Consider the following 19,028-nt stretch of genomic DNA (forward strand, 5'->3'; position numbering starts at 1 on the left):
TATTAACAAAACACTGATCATCTCACTCCTTTGTTCAAAACACTCACTGACTCCTACCTGAGAAGTCTCAAGTCCTCTGTCCGGCATTCAAAGCCCACAAGCCTGGCCCCATCACTTGATTGGGCTTCTCTCCCATCCCTCCCTACACAACACCCCACGCCAGCCCACACGACAGCTCCATCTCCCCAGCACGCTTTTTCTCAGGACTTCAAGTGCATGATTTCTTCTACGTAAAGTGCCCACCTCGGCCTACCACACACAGAACGTACTACTTCCTGAAGCTTTATCTAGTTATTTTATGCAGAAGTGACCTTCCTCTTCCATGAACCCTGTCCTGGATGCCCTCTACTGCTATAGGGTAAACTCCCCTGAACATATACATACACACCTAACTACATAATGATCAAGCTCTCAGCAGATCAGCAGGTCCAGCTATCAAGAGCCCAAGTTCAGGGATATCTGCAGGCCCATAGGCCCAGCATGGTATCAGGAATAGGTAATGACGTGTATTTGCAAATGGCAAGAGTAAAAGGCTGAATGATGATATGGGACTTCAAAGCAACATGACACAGATACATCCTGAAGACCCGGGCTCTGGTTGGCATTAACCCCTATGCAACGTAGCTGAGTTTGGTCTGAACAGAGTGGAGGGGCAGAAGCCAGAGGAATTAGGTGCTCAAGAAATCTGTCAGGTACCTGGATGCTGACTAGAAAACGGGAACTGGATGATCAGAATGAAGAAGTGTTTTAAGAGCCCTGAAGCTGTCAGTGCTGTACCCTAGCGAAGCCTGGCACAAAACAGATGCTTGATGGACTCAGAAGCAGGACACACAAAGTCGAAGACAAAGCAGCCTCGGGCTGTTCACTGCCAGCCACAGTCATCTGCGTTTGCTCAGCAGGGGCCACAAATGCCATCGTACGGGGAGGCACGGCTATGGCAAAGCAATGGGGAGGAAGTCAGGCCATGGGCGAAAGGCCAGGGAAAGTCAAGGAAAGGCCCGAGTCAGCAGCATTAAAGGGTGTTAGCAGGGAGGAAGGAAGACCTGGCAAGGTGCTACTATAGGAAATGGGGCTCCAGTGAGTTTCTGAGCTGTGGTTCTCTCCAGAGCCTCAGGCAGCAGTGCCAATCCCAGAGCAGAAGGACAAGAAGTTCCCGGTGGCAGGGACCCTGCCTGTCTTGTTCCTCATCCATAGCCAAAGCCTAGGCAGCACCTGGCTCACAGACAAGAATTATTCATGCTAGACTACACGGACTCGAATCCCAGCTCTACCACCTTTCCAGTGGGTCACACGGGGCATGTTAAGCTTCTATGCTTTAGTTTTCACATCTCTGAAATGGGGATAACAGCACTAGCTATTAATTGGGAAGATTAAATGAGTCAGTACAAACAAGTGTTCTGGCAGCACAGAGTAAGCACCACGTAAGTACTGGCTATTATTTGTGAGGGATTTCCTTTGGGGGCCAGCTCCGGGTAAAGGGCTCTCAAACAGTACCTCCTCATCTGAAGCCACAGGCACACTGTGACTAGCAAAGTCAACGTACAAAGGGTCCAGAGACCCTAGGTCAGGGGGTGTCAAGCCTTTCCCCATCAGGGACAATGATGCACGAGACCTGGCTCCCTGAGTCTGAAAAGGAGCACGCTCTGTCTGTGGTGTACTTGTACGGAACACAAAAAAGCAAAGGTGATGACATGACCTTGAATCACCTCTAATGCAGAAAGGAAGTCACTCGCAGACGTTAGTGCTGATAACCATTATTTGTAACAAAGTACACAAGGCATACCAACTAACCGCAGTATCGTGGAGCTGGAGCACCAGGCAACCAAGTCTACCCAAAGACATGTACAAATATTTTTTTGTGTGTGATCCAAATTGATTTTGGACCAAAAAACTCAGACAAAGGAGAGAAAGAGACTATTTGTTTCTGAATCAAAGGAACAGACATCAGAGAAGAAATTTTGCACAGCGATGTTAAAAGCAGAGCAGGGCAGGACGTCTTTTATGTTTCTTCAAAAAGCCATGGTGGTTTGGTAGTCAAGCGCTTATCTCATTTCCCCCCAAAGTGGAGCACCAACATTTCTGCTCATCCCAACTGTCCCACAATGCCTGTCAGTTGCTAGGAAACCTTAAGAGCGACTGCTCTCTGCCCACCCACAATGCACAGCTTTCGTAATTGTTCTCATTGGGTTTGCCAATTATTTGTAGGCACTATCTTTTCAGCCAAGGCTGCTTTGTCCGGCTCATCTTCTTGCCTGCTTAGCCCTGTGGTACAATTTAAACACTGTATTTGTCATCATGTCCCAGTAATTTCCATAACAACAGGCTGCCCATCAAACACAGGATGATTTCATAGCAGGATCAAAAACTATAAATAGCTTTCCATAAAAGCAACCAGCCAACGGGGAAACTGCCAGCCAACAAAACATTCTAATAAGTTCAAGATGAAGTGCTAGTTTTAAGTTTCTTTGAACATATACTTCTGGTTGAACCTATATGTCGATCACACAGAATAATTTTGACCCACTTTTAAACATTAAGTTTAGAAAAGGTTATATATTTATGGACAAATTTCTAGGCGGCATATAAACAAAAAAGAAAAGGTTTATAAGCTGTTTTCTCGAATCTCAAGAGGCTTAATGAGTATGAGCGCAACAACGTGTGGTTGTTAGCACCTACTGAAATCCAGCAGTTAGCTAATATTTAATACATCATACAGCTTAATAGGTAACCTCTACATATATTTTTTCCTCATCATCCTTGGACTATTTAATAAGTAAAAGCCCAGATTATAAAAATGACTTCCAAAATTTAAGTGACAAGGCCAGTAAGTGGCAATCCCAAATTCGGACATGGACTTCATGGACCTCTGGGCTCGACTTCAGTGCTATTTCCTCCACAGTATGTTGGCTGATTGGATATTATCCTCATCCGTGGTACCTGGGTTTGAAAATGGCGATGGGGTGAAAGCTAGTAAACCTGAGACCCTAGTAGTAATGGTTTGAAGTTGAGGAACAGCACAACTGGGGGCTGGGTATAGGAAGATGAGCTTTCTCTGCACACCTTTTTCCTATTATGGGCACATATTACGTATTTGGAAAAAATACACACAATGTTGTAAAGGGCCTGACTCAGACATGCACGGGTCACTGACCATGAGCCACGCACAGTGTTAGATGCTGAGGGTATAAAGATGGGTAAGATCTCGCCCCTGCTCTCAAGCAGCTCATAATATATTGACAAAAATGGGACTCATACAGAACCAACAAGGAAGATGTAAAAGCACCAAGAAAAAGTATACAAAACACACAGGAAAAAACAATGACCGTGTTTTCCCGAAAATAAGACCTAGCCGGACAATCAGCTCTAATGCATCTTTTGGAACAAAAATTAATTAAGACCCGGTCTTATTTGACTATAAGACCGGGTCTTATATAATATATGATAAGACCCGGTCTTATATTAATTTTTTGCTCCAAAAGACACATTAGCGCTGATTGTCTGGCTAGGTCTTATTTTTGGGGAAACGGGGGAGTTATATCTGCTGAGCTAGAAAACGTTGTACTAGGCACTACATTTTGTTTTGAAAGAAAATATGGACATTAAACAAATAATTATCAATAGTCAGGATGAGTCAGGAAAAGAAGTGTGGGCATTACAAACTCATTTTCTCCTAGAGTAGAATAAAAACTTCTAATGCAGAAAGTCCAATAGAACAAAAACTTCATTAAAAATGGTTTTAGTGGGCCGGCCCGGTGGCTCAGGCGGTTGGAGCTCCGTGCTCCTAACTCTGAAGGCTGCCGGTTCGATTCCCACATGGGCCAGTGGGCTCTCAACCACAAGGTTGCTGGTTCAACTCCTTGAGTCCCACAAGGGATGGTGGGATCCGTCCCCTGCAACTAAGATTGAACACGGCACCTTGAGCTGAGCTGCCTCCTGGATGGCTTAGTTGGTTGGAGCACATCCTCTCAACCTGGTTTGACTCCTGCAAGGAGTGGACTACGCCCCCTGCAACTAGCAACAGCAACTGGACCTGGAGCTGAGCTGCGCCCTCCACAACTAAGACTGAAAGGACAACAACTTGACTTGGAAAAAAGTCCTGGAAGTACACACTGTTCCCCAATAAAGTCCTGTTCCCCTTTCCCAATAAAATCTTAAAAAAAAAAAAAATGGTTTTAGTGCCTATTTTACAATGCTTGGTGATGAGGCCACTCTATACTCAAGTATGACCCAGGATCTGTGAAAAATGTTTTCAGTCAGAATCCCAATCACAATATATGAAAGAGGGGAAATGAAAAACTGTGATTTATGTGTATTTAAAAGGAAAAATAAAATGGAAGATGAAAACGATATTAACTTTTTATAACCATTTTTATGAGATGTCAGCCCCTGATCTTCAGTAGGCAGTTTCCATATTTGTGGAGTGTCAATCGGATAAAATAAAGTCCCCGTGACCAGGAAGCCAACATCCTCTATTTACGACGGGTAGGAAAATGACAGGTAAGAAGACAGGACGTTCACACTATATAGGAAACATGTAAAATACATCTCCAAGGTGATGAGTGTTTTTTTTTTAGATTAGGAAATTAGATCTTTGGGGAGCCTCCTTATCTTTTTATAAGACTTAATATTATTTTTAGCAACTCCACATACCCAAGTGAACGGCTCTCCCGTCAATCGTGCTGCAGTGTTATTCCCTTACTCCAATGTAGCTACCTCCTTTGGCTCCAAATAATTACAGAACTTCATTTCTCAAACAGCCTTTGGAGACTGAGCTTCACTCTTTGGAGTACATTCAAGGGTAGTTTTGCTTAACTATGGAAGATAAAACTCAGTTTTGAAAACAGCAAGGAACTATTTCAAATCGAGGTTGGAGAATAAGATGGATGAATCAACCTGGGCAGTAAACACAATGAGGCCTGCGGAAGGCGGAATTCCCGCCCCTGCGCTTGGTGTACACTCTGTGTACTCCTCTCCCCTTGAGCCCTTGAGTGTAAGCAAAAATTGTCAATACAATGGGATTTCATTCCTATGGTTAGGCTACCAATCAACTGAGTAAGTTGATCAAAAGGTTTGGAATAATTGTGGGTGGGCCTGACCTTATCAGGCGAGACCGTAAAAGAGGGACTGGATGCTTCCTGAGGAGAAACTCTCCTTTGGCTTCAAAGGAGCAAACAGCTATGCTGTGAATTATCCATGGAGAGGACCACGTGACAGGGCATGGAGGGGGCATTTGGGAGCTGAGATGGCCCCCCACTGACAGCCACCAAGAAAGCAACTGAATTCTGCAAACCAGTGAGCTTAGAGGGCAGCCTGAGCCTCGGAGGAGACTGCAGCCCTGACCAACACTGATCCTCTGCTTAAGCCACTCAGTTTGTGGTAACTTATCATGTAGCAACAGAAAACTAACATAAGGCCCAAAACAGAAGTGTCTATTTTTAGTAAAAGTACCAAGTTTCAAAAGGTGACCGACTACCTTGAAAGGCAACACTTCTTTGGATGTGCAGATCTGATTAAAAAAAAAAAAAAAAAAGAGTAATTTTCATATTGCTTATCATACATCTTATTACTGTGATAATTTTTTCTGAGAAATGTGTCTTAATTTTGTTGCATTTAATAAAGAGGGGTTATTCTTCCCAAATATGAACATTAACATGGATTGGTAATAATAAAAGTAGGAAAGTGTCAAAAAAAAAAGGTTAAATTTATGTATTTATCTTTTGCTAAAATACAATTCTTAAAACATAATACATCTGCCACTTGGTTGATGGACTGTTAGATTTGCTAGGCGTTATCACTACATTTGGACTAGAATCCATGGTTCTCCCTACGACCCGGCCTCATCACTCGAAAGTAGGGAAATGTATTAAATGAAAGGATAGCAGCACTCATCAATCAGTTGTTCAAAGTTCTGAATTTATTCTCAAAAGTGACAACATTCTTCACCAGGACAGACCATCTAGGGGACTGTGTGGCCGCTGGACCTCACCTGCCCCTCACCACCACTCCCCACAGCCACACCACTTTGTTGCTTCTCACACGCGACCCAGAATGCTTCTCCCAGGTATCCATGCACTTGGCTCCTCCCCTAAATGTCACTAAAATGTCAGTCAGGCCTTCCCTAACCACTCTATGTAATGATTAGCCTCCCGGGTCCTCCCTCACCCAGGTACTCACTACCCTACAGCATGGTCCTGAGGGTGTGCCTGGTTTCTTGTTTTACCTCTCTGTGCTTCAGGTCCCCCACTGTGAAGGGGACGAATGGCTACAGTGCAATTATTTTGAGGATTACACGAGAGTGTGTATTTGTGGATGAAATGTGCTTAGAACAGTGCCTGGAACCGACAGCAAGCACTACGTGTTAGCTCTGAATATCTAAAAACAACCTAAGCCAACTTTGAAATTAAGCTTTTATCCTAACTCATTTCATTTACTGGCACAGCTTAACCTTCCTGACTCACTGGGTGGCAAAGGTTGACCTAAGCTGACAAGAGGCTACTTGTAACACCACTAAGGATGTTAGTAGATGGCATATGTACCATATTATCTTTCCAAACTTCAAATATTGAACTGTATCTGGGACTGAAAATTTCAAGTAAAGAATTGGCACCTAAATTATTATTTGACTTTATTTTTTTCTATATAGCACTCATCACCACTTCACATGTACATAAAGAAATGTACTTGTTTTTTGTGTAACTCCCACATAACACAGTCAAGGATTATGTTTTATGCTTGTACTCCCAGGACCTGGAAGAGTGCCTGTTACATAGTAGGTGCTCAATAAATGTTAAAAGAATGGTTAAATTTTATGATGTCCAAAACAGAACGTGAAACATTTCTCTTCAGTAGAAGGAAGATTATTTCATGGAGAATGGTGACTAGTTGCTCTTTAACTCATGAGGAAAGGCTCGGATCCAATTCATTCATGAAAAGCCCACTTGATATTTATTTCCTGCATGTTCCTCAACTCCCAGGCAACAACCTTGTGCCACACTCTCCCCTGAAAAAGTCACAAAGGCTCAGGGTGTCCATAATCAGTTCTAAAGATAACTCCAAAATATACTTGATGTACGTACAGCTCCAATACAACAGCTCCAACAAACAATCCCCCTTGACAATGCCACCACAATAAAGCAATCTGTAATCAAACGGACAGTTGTCCCACTGAAACCAGTTCCATTCCTGGTTTCTCTATCGATGACACTGACCACCCCCTCTCTACCAGCCATACCCCAAGCCTAGGAATCACCCTTGAAGCATCTCCCGCCTTTAATGTTACAGCCATCATCCTGACCTTCACTTAGCTTCCTCCTTAATGAATCAGCACTGAGCTCCCCTACATGCCAGGTACTGGGTGTGCTGAATAAGACGGACATGAACTTGGCCCAGAGTCTGGAAGGGAAGCCAATCAATGATCACACAAGCAGCCACAACGAAAGGGAAAGAACACTGAGCATGCAGCAAGCCCAGGGTGTTATGGGATGCCCCAGGCTAAGGAAGAAAGGAGAACTCGCTGAGAATTTCAACATGGTTAAGGCCTTGCTGGGTGAAAATCTACTTATGCAGAATAGTCAGAAAAGCGTTACAACCATAATTAAATCATATAGGGCCAATGAGCTATCTGATAAAATCATTTTCATTCTACTGTGAATTCCATGAGCGCAGGAACCTCATCTTTGTTTCTCTCTCTAGCCCTGTGCCTGGACATGGGACAATGAGGAAAATCCATGTCTGAGAAAGAGGAGTGGTCATGAACAGCTAGGCCTGGGAAGAGGCCCATTGTGTGATGGGACAGCAGGTAGACAGGTGACCACTTCAGAAGTTCAGGTGGTTAAGTATCTGACCTGGTGGTAATTTCAGGGATTAGAAAAGAAAGTTTGAGATGTTTCAAGGATGAAAAGGCTTTGACTGCTATCGCTAAAGCATCCCTGTGCCCACCTCAAGCATAGAACAGATGTCTTCCTGTTCTAATTCTTCCTGTGTCTGGCTTCGACTTCTCTGAAACCGCGAGCATCTCAAAGGCACTACGTGAATCTTATTGTTTTCTCCTGTGTGTCCAGCATCCAGAGGAGGAAGGAGTTCTGCAGAATGCTCAAAGGAAGAACTAGGACAAGAGGACAGCCAGGCTGCATGCCTGATGAGAGAGTGGGCAGGTGCCCCTAGGGCAGAGAGGGATGTTGGGAAAGAATCACCTTCTACATAGGTGAGCTCGGTGTGGGATTCTGACTTTGAGATAAGGTGGCAAACACATCAGAAAAATGAAGGTGGTGTCTCTTATATTTGGGATCTACATCTTCTCTTATATGGAAGCGCCGACAGTAGGTCCCAAGTATTTTCTAAATTGTTATGTAAGTTACGTCTCTCAGGTATCCTTTAATCGTACTGGAATGCCATACGGGGAAAAGCAGGCAATGATTACATGCTCTACAAAGAGGTTAGTGATGGGCCTCCTTTAAATAAGGCTTACAGAAGACACACAGAAAACTAAGGACAATTCACAAAATCACTTCCTGGATCCCCACTCAGTATTCAGAGCAGGCGTTACAACCACATTTTAAAAATCCCTCCCATTAGGAATGTAAGCACTCTTTACCTTGTGACGAGGAACCAAGCAATCTGACTGAAGTCCGGAGAGGGTCTCATGTATGTCTTAATATGGGGCATGGCATTGCTGCGGCCAGATGTCTCGGCTGACCATTTGCTAGTGACAGGAAGACACAAGTCACTAATGAGAAAGTACAAAAGGCTCATAATGCTAATATCAGAAAACTCTGTGAAAAGCAAAATCCTATAATCTAAAAAATAAGGAGTAGAGAGCTCTCTGTGATATAACCTGTGATAGCTTCGTAAACTCTGTTCAGGTAACAGAACGCACGTTCATTCTAGAAGGTAGGTCTGGAGAAAAAAAATTTACTACCACCGTCAAAGAAAGCACGATAACCTTTTGGCTCACAGCCTTCCTGTCTTCTTTGCTTTGAGTACACATACATATGCATATTATATTATTTCTGTTGTGCTTTTAACAGCACCTGTGCACATCTTGTTTACTAGCTGGACTGTGAGTTCTCAAATGCTGGAATTGTCCTTCCATAGCACATTACAGAGTAGAGGCCCAGTAAAAGCTTGTTGAATGAAACAAAATACAAAAATGGGAAAAATATAAACAGCATGAATGTCAAAATGGAATGTTGTAGAAAAGCTGGGGGAATATTTCAGAAATACTTTAGTCAAAAGCTGATGATATTCACATATCCTGAGTTAGGACTGTAAGTTTCCAACATTGTCAGACTCAGGTTCCATGGGAAATAAAATGACCTATGTCATGAGGCAACAATCCTTACTTATGAATATACGTAGGGGGATGGTCCCTCACGAGAACAGCCGGCAAGAACAGAATCAGGATTAGGTAGGTCCATCATTAGATTATTAAATTCACTTGAATGAAGACACTACTGGAAGGTCCTCAATCTAAAGAAAAGTCCTTTGTAAGGAACAATCTCCAAAAAGCATCAAAGAAAGACTCAAAGTGACATACTGAATTACACTGAAAGTTACTGAAACGGAATCTGCCTTCATTTCCGTCTGTCTAGCAAAACAAATGCCTGTTGAAGCAAGTATGAAACTGGGATCAGCCTAGAACATACCAGATGTGCAACCGCTGTAGCTGGAGTACAAAGGACATTCCTTTCACTTGTCCATTCAACTGTTTACTGAATTCTTACAACAAGCCACATACTATACCATATGCCAGAGACACAGTGGCCAGGATTCTGCCCTCAGCAAGCCTGCCATCACACAGCATGTGACTGTATAGACAGAATGATTCTGTTTTATATATTGGAAATAGGACCCAGAACGTATTTATGTAAATTCTAAACTACCCAACATGCTATTTTTTATTTTTTTATTTTTTTTGCATACCAACATACACACAGAAACGTCACAGAGATAAATTTTACTCTTTGGCATTAAAAACCTATTCCAAAAAAAGTTCAAAACTTTGTTTTCAATTATTTCTATTACTAACATATGTAGATAAAAAATATAGCTATATTACATGAGGTTGTTTTAAAAACAATCTAACTGACATAAATAACATTCTTATCCCTAATGAAGCAACAGCAGCATTCTAAACCAATTACTTACTGAAAATAGGAATGAAGCCAATTCTGTTTTTCCGCTGTCTGGATGCTATAGGGAAGAGAGCCCCCAGCTTTCAAAAGAAGAAAAACAAATAAAAATCATGGAACATAATTTGAGGATCCTTCATTAAGAAAATCTTTAGGAAACAGTAAAAAGGTAAAAGGAAAAAGACCAAACAACTTCCATGATGTCATCTTATGGAACAGTTCTTTGACAGCAAATGTCTATACTCGTACTACGTAGGTACGTTTTCTCGATGGGATTTCCTTCCTGAGGAATGCATATTAAATAGTAAATGTTTACTATCTGAAAAGAAAAAGGTATTTAATCACACAGGGGGTGGCAATTTAACACCTATATTTGAAGTGTTAGAAAAACCACAGACAGAATCTTGGCCCATTCAGCCGAACTCATGAAGGTGAGACACCGTTGGCTTCGTCTTTCAAGGTAAGGTCTGGGGCACTTGTTTTTGCCAAGCCCAGGACACCTGGGGCAGAGTAGGAGGGAAACTCCTAGGAGAATTCGGCTCTCTCGCTTCCTTCATCTTTTACACTCTGCTACTTGCAGACAGACTTTGTGCTAAACACGTTCTTAAAAATGGAAGAGGATGGTCACTAATATGAAGGAAATTAAAATGTTCAGTAAACGAGTCTTACAAAAGGAATTCTAAAAGCCATATTCTTGTAAATAAATAAACAGATGCAAGTGAAAACACAATTGGAAGCCAATTTTTGTTCATCTTTGAAAGGAGGAAAGTTCCTCTGCAGACCCATCAGTCACTTCCCAAAGACAGGTTGGAAGTTCTCCGTAATAATCTGTATGCAAGGAGGGCTTTAAACGTCTCCGACTTACCAAGGGCAGCATGCTGTATATCCTACTGCAAGGAACTAAAAACATATTCAGGGTCTCAGGACCAGTTACAAAATAGCTTTATTGAAAATACCATGTTCAAAAGTATGCTTTGAATGGAGCTAGCCTATTGGAAAGTGCAAAAAGGTGAAGATAACAAAACAAAACAATCCACCACATCTGAGTCTCAGTGAAATAATTTCAGCTTTGCCATTAAAAAGCAACAAATGGGCTAAAACACTCCAAACCCTATGGTGATTTATCTGGCAGGGTCGCATCTAGTATGACAAGCAAAAATTGGACTAAATTAGTCTAATTCAGAGCATTCTGCTTCCAACCGTAAGCAAATGCCACTCAGACTTCCTTTTTTCCAGAGGCATACACTAGGTTTTTGGTTCTTACTTCCTGAATGCACAATCTGGGGACTGCTGGATTCCAAATAAAAGTTTAGTGTCTAGCCCTGGTATAAGGGGAATAGAGAACAAGGTGAGGTCTACAAAATCACCCTAGGCATTTACAGATGAAGTTCTTGAGAGATTAGTTGTTATCAACTAGGCTATAATCAAAGGTTGAAACTTAAGTCCTGAACCTTAAACATATCTGTATCTGGGCATCAAATCCACAAGAACCACACAGCACCACAGATCTAGGCAGGGAGGATGGAGACAGAGAGAGATCAGAGAGAGGCGTATTAGAATGCTATGGCAAGGTGCAGAGCAGTAGGGGAAGCTGGATCTATTTGGACATTTTGTCTGGGCAACCAATCCGCTGGTGGCAGAGGTGAGCACAGGCTTATTGGCGGAAATCAGAATAACCATCACTCAGAGGGTAGCTGTGAGGTTACATAACATACAAACTGCCCAACTGTGTGGTACCATCTTATGAACATATCACGGCTCACTATGACCTATTTTCATGATTCTTATCCTTTGAAGAGAGAATCATCTGCACATTTCTAACCAATACTTTCCTCATCTCAAGGAGGAAAGCATTCTCATTACTTGTTTTAAAAAAGTTTACCAGGGCTTTTATGAAATATACACAAAAAATACAATTCTGACAGTCACAGTCACCCAACCATTACCTGGATATCCTTCTAAGCTGGTTCGCACGTTTTCCACTGATGGGTAGATCTAAAAGTAAGTAAGGAAAAAAAAAAAGAACAATAAAAGTAGAAGGTACCATTTGAAGAAACTGTTCAAAGGAATGCTGATTAGTTTTTAAGAAAGTGAAAATCTCAATTCCAAATACTTAGAGACTTAGAAAATGTTTCACAATTTAAAATATTCCTGTCTCACTGGAAAAAAAAAATTGAACTTCTAGTAATGAAACCACAGGAAGCATATATATTTGATGAAAAAAAAACACTACACTTCGATTTGAGTATTTTTTCCTCTGAAATGCCAAATTAACATTGAATTGAATGCAAAATTAATTATTAAATCAAAGAGGTCTAAATAAGAAGGCTCCCAACTCTGCTGGCAATGCTTTACCAAGTATTGTTTCCTTGGCTTGCCAACCTGAGGAAGGAAGGAACAACTGCAGGTGCGTCCGCGGCTGGAATGGAGCTCGGCTGAACCAGCACCCTCCCAGCACCAGGTGATGTCAGGGCCACTTGATTACAAATGGCGATGCCATAACTGCTGTTTCCACCCAAACTCCACTGAGTAAAACATGGACGATGAGGAGGACTGAGTGTCCAGTCCTCTTCCGGACGAGAGAATCGAAACAATAATTAACTCCAGGAGGCAGAACACTCACCAGGTGAAGAGGAACAACACTTTTCCCGGGGGTCCTGCTTTCCTTCCCCAGCGTCACCAAAGTCTCCTTAAACTCGGAACACAACCACTTCGATTCATCAGCCCCCATGGAGCCGATGCTTGAAAACTGACCTACTATCGGCCACGCCTCCGCTCTGGGTGTGGATGAGCCATGTTCTTTCAGAAGCTGTGGAATAACAGTGAATGCGACAGTCACTCACACATATGGACAGTAATGCTGTCATGATTCAGAACACGGTTTTCTGCCCCTGAATTCCCTAATTAACAAAAAATGCTGAAAGGATTAGTGATTAATTTCTCATCCATGTATACATTTTTTCTTCTTTGGGAAATAGTTTTTAAAATATTTAAAATAAAATATTTTATTTTAATGGAGTACGTGGGTAGAAGTCCTCTTCTCCCAAAATTCTTGGATTTGTATTCAAACTAAAACCAGATTAAAAAAAATTTTAAAAGATCCATTTTAGTAGAAATGTCAGATAAGCCACCAACTTGCCTTATGATGTGAGATTATGTGCTTTGAAATCATAATTGTTCAATATACCTGCACAGTACATCAAAGGTCAAACTATTGTATAATTTGACTGCTATCATTTGAAAGAGGTTTAACACTTGGGCACTGTTGCCACTCAGCAGCCTACCGGTCTGTCTCCTCGTACCTGCCTCTAAAGAAAGGACAGTCTGTGAGACGGATCCTTTCAGGGACTTTTGCTTTACCTTTGTGCTTACACCTTGTGTCTCCCTGTTTGGCCCCAGAAAGATGGCTGGCTAGTCAAAGACGGGTACGACTCCACATGGAGTGGGGGCAACCCAAGCCAGACACAACCATGTGGGGTCCATCTGGGGAACTCGTGGGGTCGATAGAGGTGGGCACAGCCCTCCACCTACCCCCAGCTATGGAGAGCCTCTGCCTCTGTGGCTGCATTCCTTCCCACAAACCTGCAGGGGAAGTGACTCAATGATGTGCTCTCCATCTATTCATATGCATAAAGGTTTTGTCCCTTGGGGAAGTACAAACATCCTGAGACTTACAGTTCCACTGCCTGCAGGCAAGGGTGATTGGCTTAAATCAGTTTCCTATTGTAATGTATGGGATTCACAGATCTTGAGATTGACAAGCTTTACTTCTTTTACTTCCACACCTAACTAATAAAAGCCATGTATTGGCCCAATTGGGGGCTCAGCCCTTGAGACTTGAGTCCCTTGGCCCCACTTGTACTCTACTCTTGTCTATTCTTTCTTAAATTTGTGCCGCCCTTCTCGCTTCCCCCTGCTCTTGTCATGCTGGACGGGACATTAAGAGCTATTTTAAGATAGCTCTTAAAATGAAAGAATATATTTACATAGATGCATGATACTTTAAGCACTGCAAAAGACAGATCTGAATTTCCTGCTTTGATGCTTATGCAATGCTGCAGAAACAATTCAGGAAACATTCAGAAATCTTATCCACTTAAACATGTACTGAGTGTCTACCCAGAGGCTGGAGAGAGCAAGAAAAATATGCTGCAGTTCCCAGGGGAGCTCGAATCCTAAATGATGTCTTGTTTAGTTTCACATGTGTTATTATTTTTTAGTATTTTATTATCTAACATATTATCTAATATTACCACAGGCATTAATATTTATAAACAGTCTTACCAAAAAGCCCAAACAACTCTCAGCTCCCACTCTGGGTCCAGCATGGTGTCAGAACCAGGGCTGACCTGACAACTACAAGAGCCAGTGTCTATGTTGGTGCTTAGCCTGGGTGGGCTGCATGGTCCTGGACAAGTCTCTGTGCTTCCATGTACATGGCAGTGAAACAGAAGCCTGATCATCCCAACTTTCCTGGAAGGTCGTTGTGATGCAACATGAACCACTGTGTGCGAAACCTGTTTTTAAAACTTGAAGATGCTATTCACCTTCCGGTCAGCGTGTGACTCCACACGGCACGTGCTATTATCCAGCCTGTCTAAACCTCCAGTCTGGAAACAAGTAACCACTGACGCTTACTGAACACACAACATGTGTCCTGCACTCACGGTTTCATTTCATCCTTACCCAATTCTGTGAGTGAAGCACTATTGTTACATCTATTTTATAGGTGACAAGAGAGGCAGGATAAGGAGCAAGCCAAGGTCACGTGACTTGTAAATAACAGGTTAGGATTTGAACCCAGCTGTGGGCATCTACCTGCAAAGCTGTGCACTTAGCAGTGAGCTCTGCTCTCTGTCTAGGTCAAGGCATGAAGATGCTGGCTTCAAGATCTTGCCTGTTTTCAGCTTTGATCTCATTTTTAAAAAGATAAATTAAATTTTCATTAACCATGGGGAATTCTTAAATAAGCAATTTACAGAAAAAGATATAAGCTTTTCAAGAAAGGCAGTTTCGGGAATTTATTAAGGTCGGTAAACTGTCTCCTAAAAAGAAATGAAGACAACTTTAATCTTTAACTTGCTTGCTGTTTTATTTTGTTAAAGACCTTTCTTTGTTATTTTCGTGCTAGCAGCAAACGTTGTTTTTGTAGATAACAATTCTCTTAAGAGTGCTGGTTGAGTAAACAATACATTATAGCTCAGTTGTAACCTTTACTCAACACTATTTTCTGTTCTTTGTTGAATTTGTACATTAAAAGTCCTTGATATGCTGATCAAAAGCTACAAAATGTCTGCATGAATGAGAAGTCCTAATTATCTTTATTACAAGAAATATAAAAACTAGAAGTCCATATACTTTTGTCATTTAGAAAAGACTACAACTACAGAAGAGGCATAACAAAACATCAAAAACTGAAAACTGTTACACAATCAATTTGTCATGTGCCTACTATTCGCTCAGAATTGTGCTGCAAGTACTGTGATGCTGCCATCAAAATATACAACTATAAACAAAAAAGGAGAGAGAATGCACATTGAATATTTTTTTTAATGTTAAAATAGTAAAAATTCTCTTACCTTCCTAAGCCTAAAATGTCCCCAATTATCCTTCTGACTTCCTTGAAAGCGTCCTGGGGTTGATCCAACGAGGTAAACGCTAAAAAGATATAAAATATAAGTGACAGAACATAGTGATGTCATTTGTGGACCCCCAAATCACAAAATACACATATAAACTAACGAAAATCATGAAATAATTTAAGAGCCAACCCATTTTCTTAGGATGCTTCCTCAGAGGATTGATACTTAAACTCATTTTCAAGCACATCTACGAATGGTGGAATACCTACAAGGCGTAAGGTACCAGGCAAAGAACTCATTAATTTTAAGAGTACTCCAGTAGGAGGCTTAGGGAAAGGGGACGATTTACTGGCCTCCACTCCAGTGGCTGAGAACTGGAGATGCAGATGGTAACGGAATCTTCTGCTTTTATCGCCTCAGGAAGGACAGCCAAGTATCACTCAACCTCTTCCCAAGACCCCTGCATGTCAGACCTTGAGCGGCTCTCAGCGTAGTAACCTACTGTAAGCACCCCAGCTTGCTGAGATGACACATACTTTGTTTCAGAGAGATCGTGCTCCTGGATGATATCTATCCACTCCTTGAGAGCAGGGGCATTATAAGCCATCAGGTAGCTGATGAGATCAGCTTTAAAATGTGTTGTTGATTCTCCAGATCCGTGGGTTCCAGGGGCAATTCGTGGGTACAACGGGCTCAGCCATATTCTGGAATGGGAAAACGCAACTATTAACAGTCAGGAACGCAGCTCTTCATAATATCTCTGTCTTGATTATGCACTCACCCTAAGGAAGAGGTGAGTTCTCACTACCCACCTACAGGTCACGCTCACGAAACATAAACCTGGTCACACGGCTCAAAGAGCTTCCATCATATTCAGAATTATGTTTGAACACCTTATCGTGAGTTTAACACCCAGTAGATCTAGACTTGCCCACCTCTTCCAGTCCAATCCCTCCAGGCTCCCTCTCATTCATTCACACCTTCCTCCTCCTTCTTTCCTCACCCTCTGTATTGCTTTCTGAGATGTGATGACAAGTTCATAGCTCTCCTCTCAATTGTTACAGCAAACCCACACCACCAGTAGTAACCACAAGCAAGACTTTGCCCTTGACTATGTCAATGTAGCTCTTTAGCCAAGTGGAAAAGAATACAAGTTATCTATACTAAGAAAAATGTGTGGGTAAAAATGTTTTTAATAAAAGCTCATTTTCATGGTATGTACGCTGTAGCAGTTTGAGATATTTTCATATCCTAGACTTTTCTGGTGTCTGGAATGAGTAGATACCACATTTAATGAAATTAGATTAACGCTAAAACTTCAGACTTTCAGATATGGTAAACAAAATATTAAAGAAATCTTTCATCTCATCAATTCTTTCTCCCCAAAGGAAAACAATGCCCTTTGCCAAAGCTTCTATATTATATCCACAAATGGAAAACAATCATATCTAAACCCAATCCTTCTATGAACTGCTCCATGGTAAATTACAAAAAGGATACTTTCAAAACTCTTATGCTCAGTTTCTCCAACTGCAAAATTGGGTTAATCGTCCTGCTTCACAGGGCTTCACACGAGGTAATGAACTGTCCAGTGTAAGGAAACACTCAGGGAGTATGAGCTGTTCCTGCCTTCCCCCATTTTGCGGCTACCTCCCTCACAGTCCTACCATTAAGCCAAGAGAGAAACTGCTGAATTCTGCTTTTCACTTGGTGGCCCTCAAAGGAGACCAGTAAGAAAAATGACACTGGGGCACGAAGCATCCAGAACCACAAGGCTCCTGGCTGTGTGTCTGCTGACCTTTGTACATGTTTCTAGCAGGGTGGCATGTCTTCCTTTCCCTTCTCACCTTGAGGAGACCCCTCACACACGGAGTAACAACACAGTGGGACAAAGACTGGAGCCCAGATCTAACTGGCTGTCATCTGGGGCGAGCCCAGTAACCTCTCTGACGTCTGCCTCTCTGTGTGTAAAATGACCGCTGAGCTGGATGGATGTGAAAGGGCTCTCCCCCCACTAGTAACTCGGGGCCCACTGGCTGAGTGGGGCTCTTCCTAGATTAGAGGTTCACTCACAAGAGTGGCTCTGGATTAGGAACATGACGATGATTTTCTAAACCAGGATACTGAGGTGTCAGGCATTTTTAACATTTCACAAAATAAGATGAGAAAATTATCACCATGGACCAAATAATTTTAAAAGTGAGAAGTTAACAGGCGGACCAAGCAGCAGCTGAGAGGATGGCTGGACCACCTGTGCAACAGAAAAGGTCAGTAGCACCATGGTAGACCAGTTATGAAGATTATACAAACAAACCTTTAAATTTTTTTTTTTTTTAAATTATAACCAACAACGTGAAACTGCAAAGTCTCAGAAAGAGCAGACTCTAGACAAACTGGGAGGTACCAATGCCCCACTCTGGGTGGCTGCAAAAAATTGCTGGAGGGAGATTTCATGCCCTTGGTACTTTTTGAGTTTTAAACCAGGTGAAGCTACTATCTAGTCAATCATTTTTTTAAAAGAAACTTAAAAAAAATTTTTTTAATAAAGGAAAAGTAATTAACACCCGAGCCCTTACCCTTAACCCCTTCTCCCACAGCAGCCTTCCCCAGAGAAGGCCAAGGAAGCATGGCCACCTATAAACGCAAGCTTCTGACCACAGAAGGAGCAAGAGGCTGGGGGAGAGGTTCCCTGAGGCACGTAAGGCTGAGGACCAACTTGATAAATCCAGTTAGTTATATTAATTACGGTTGCCTTAAGAAAAGCTACAGTAATCTCATTTCCTTTTTGGATGGGGCTACATGTAAGTCACAAACCCAAAACCCAACTCTGTGGCTTAGAAGGTCTAGGGGTAGCAAAGGTGCAGTTAACCAGAGACTCAGTAGGTCAGGAGTCCTGTGGTTGAGGCCCTTGACCCTGAACCAGTCAGAATTACACTGCATTTTGAGATGCATGTATTAAGTGGGACAGTCAAACAAGAACATGTTTGAAGGAAAACTATCAGGCAGTGGGGATGCGGCTCAAAGCCACCTGCTGTGGTGGGGGAGGGTAGTGCAGAGAGGAAATAAGAAATCAGGCTCAAGGAACAGATCATCTTTCAAACTTGGGAGGGCTGTCTTAAGGAAGACAGGTAACTCTTATTGTACACACACACTCAGGTCGAAGCAAGGCCCAGTGGGTGGAGGCCGGAAGGCTCATCTGTATTTTAGCTCAACACAAGGTGGGACTTGGGTTTAGTGAGAGCTATTACGCCCCGAATTAGTTCTAGCCCAGGCTAGGCAATGGTACGAGGCAAGGTCGGCAGGAGAGGATGAGACA

The 19,028-nt window shown here is 42.3% G+C and overlaps 1 protein-coding gene across 4 annotated transcripts in view; it reads right to left on the bottom strand.

Annotated features, from left to right (window-relative positions):
- Window positions 1-19,028, bottom strand: part of TDP1 (tyrosyl-DNA phosphodiesterase 1) — a 76,950-nt gene that overhangs the window by 40,322 nt on the left and 17,600 nt on the right. For all 4 annotated transcript variants that reach the window (XM_033109607.1, XM_033109608.1, XM_033109606.1 and 1 more), the window contains exons 7-12: window positions 16,249-16,416; window positions 15,710-15,788; window positions 12,754-12,939; window positions 12,077-12,125; window positions 10,147-10,213; window positions 8,594-8,701 (exon numbers count right to left, since the gene is read on the bottom strand). In XM_033109607.1, the coding sequence (XP_032965498.1) occupies window positions 8,594-8,701; window positions 10,147-10,213; window positions 12,077-12,125; window positions 12,754-12,939; window positions 15,710-15,788; window positions 16,249-16,416 (657 nt within the window). The remainder of the gene's footprint in view (window positions 1-8,593; window positions 8,702-10,146; window positions 10,214-12,076; window positions 12,126-12,753; window positions 12,940-15,709; window positions 15,789-16,248; window positions 16,417-19,028) is intronic.

This window comes from Rhinolophus ferrumequinum, chromosome 6 (genome assembly GCF_004115265.2).
Source record: "Rhinolophus ferrumequinum isolate MPI-CBG mRhiFer1 chromosome 6, mRhiFer1_v1.p, whole genome shotgun sequence".
In the NCBI taxonomy this organism is placed as follows: Eukaryota; Metazoa; Chordata; class Mammalia; order Chiroptera; family Rhinolophidae; genus Rhinolophus; species Rhinolophus ferrumequinum.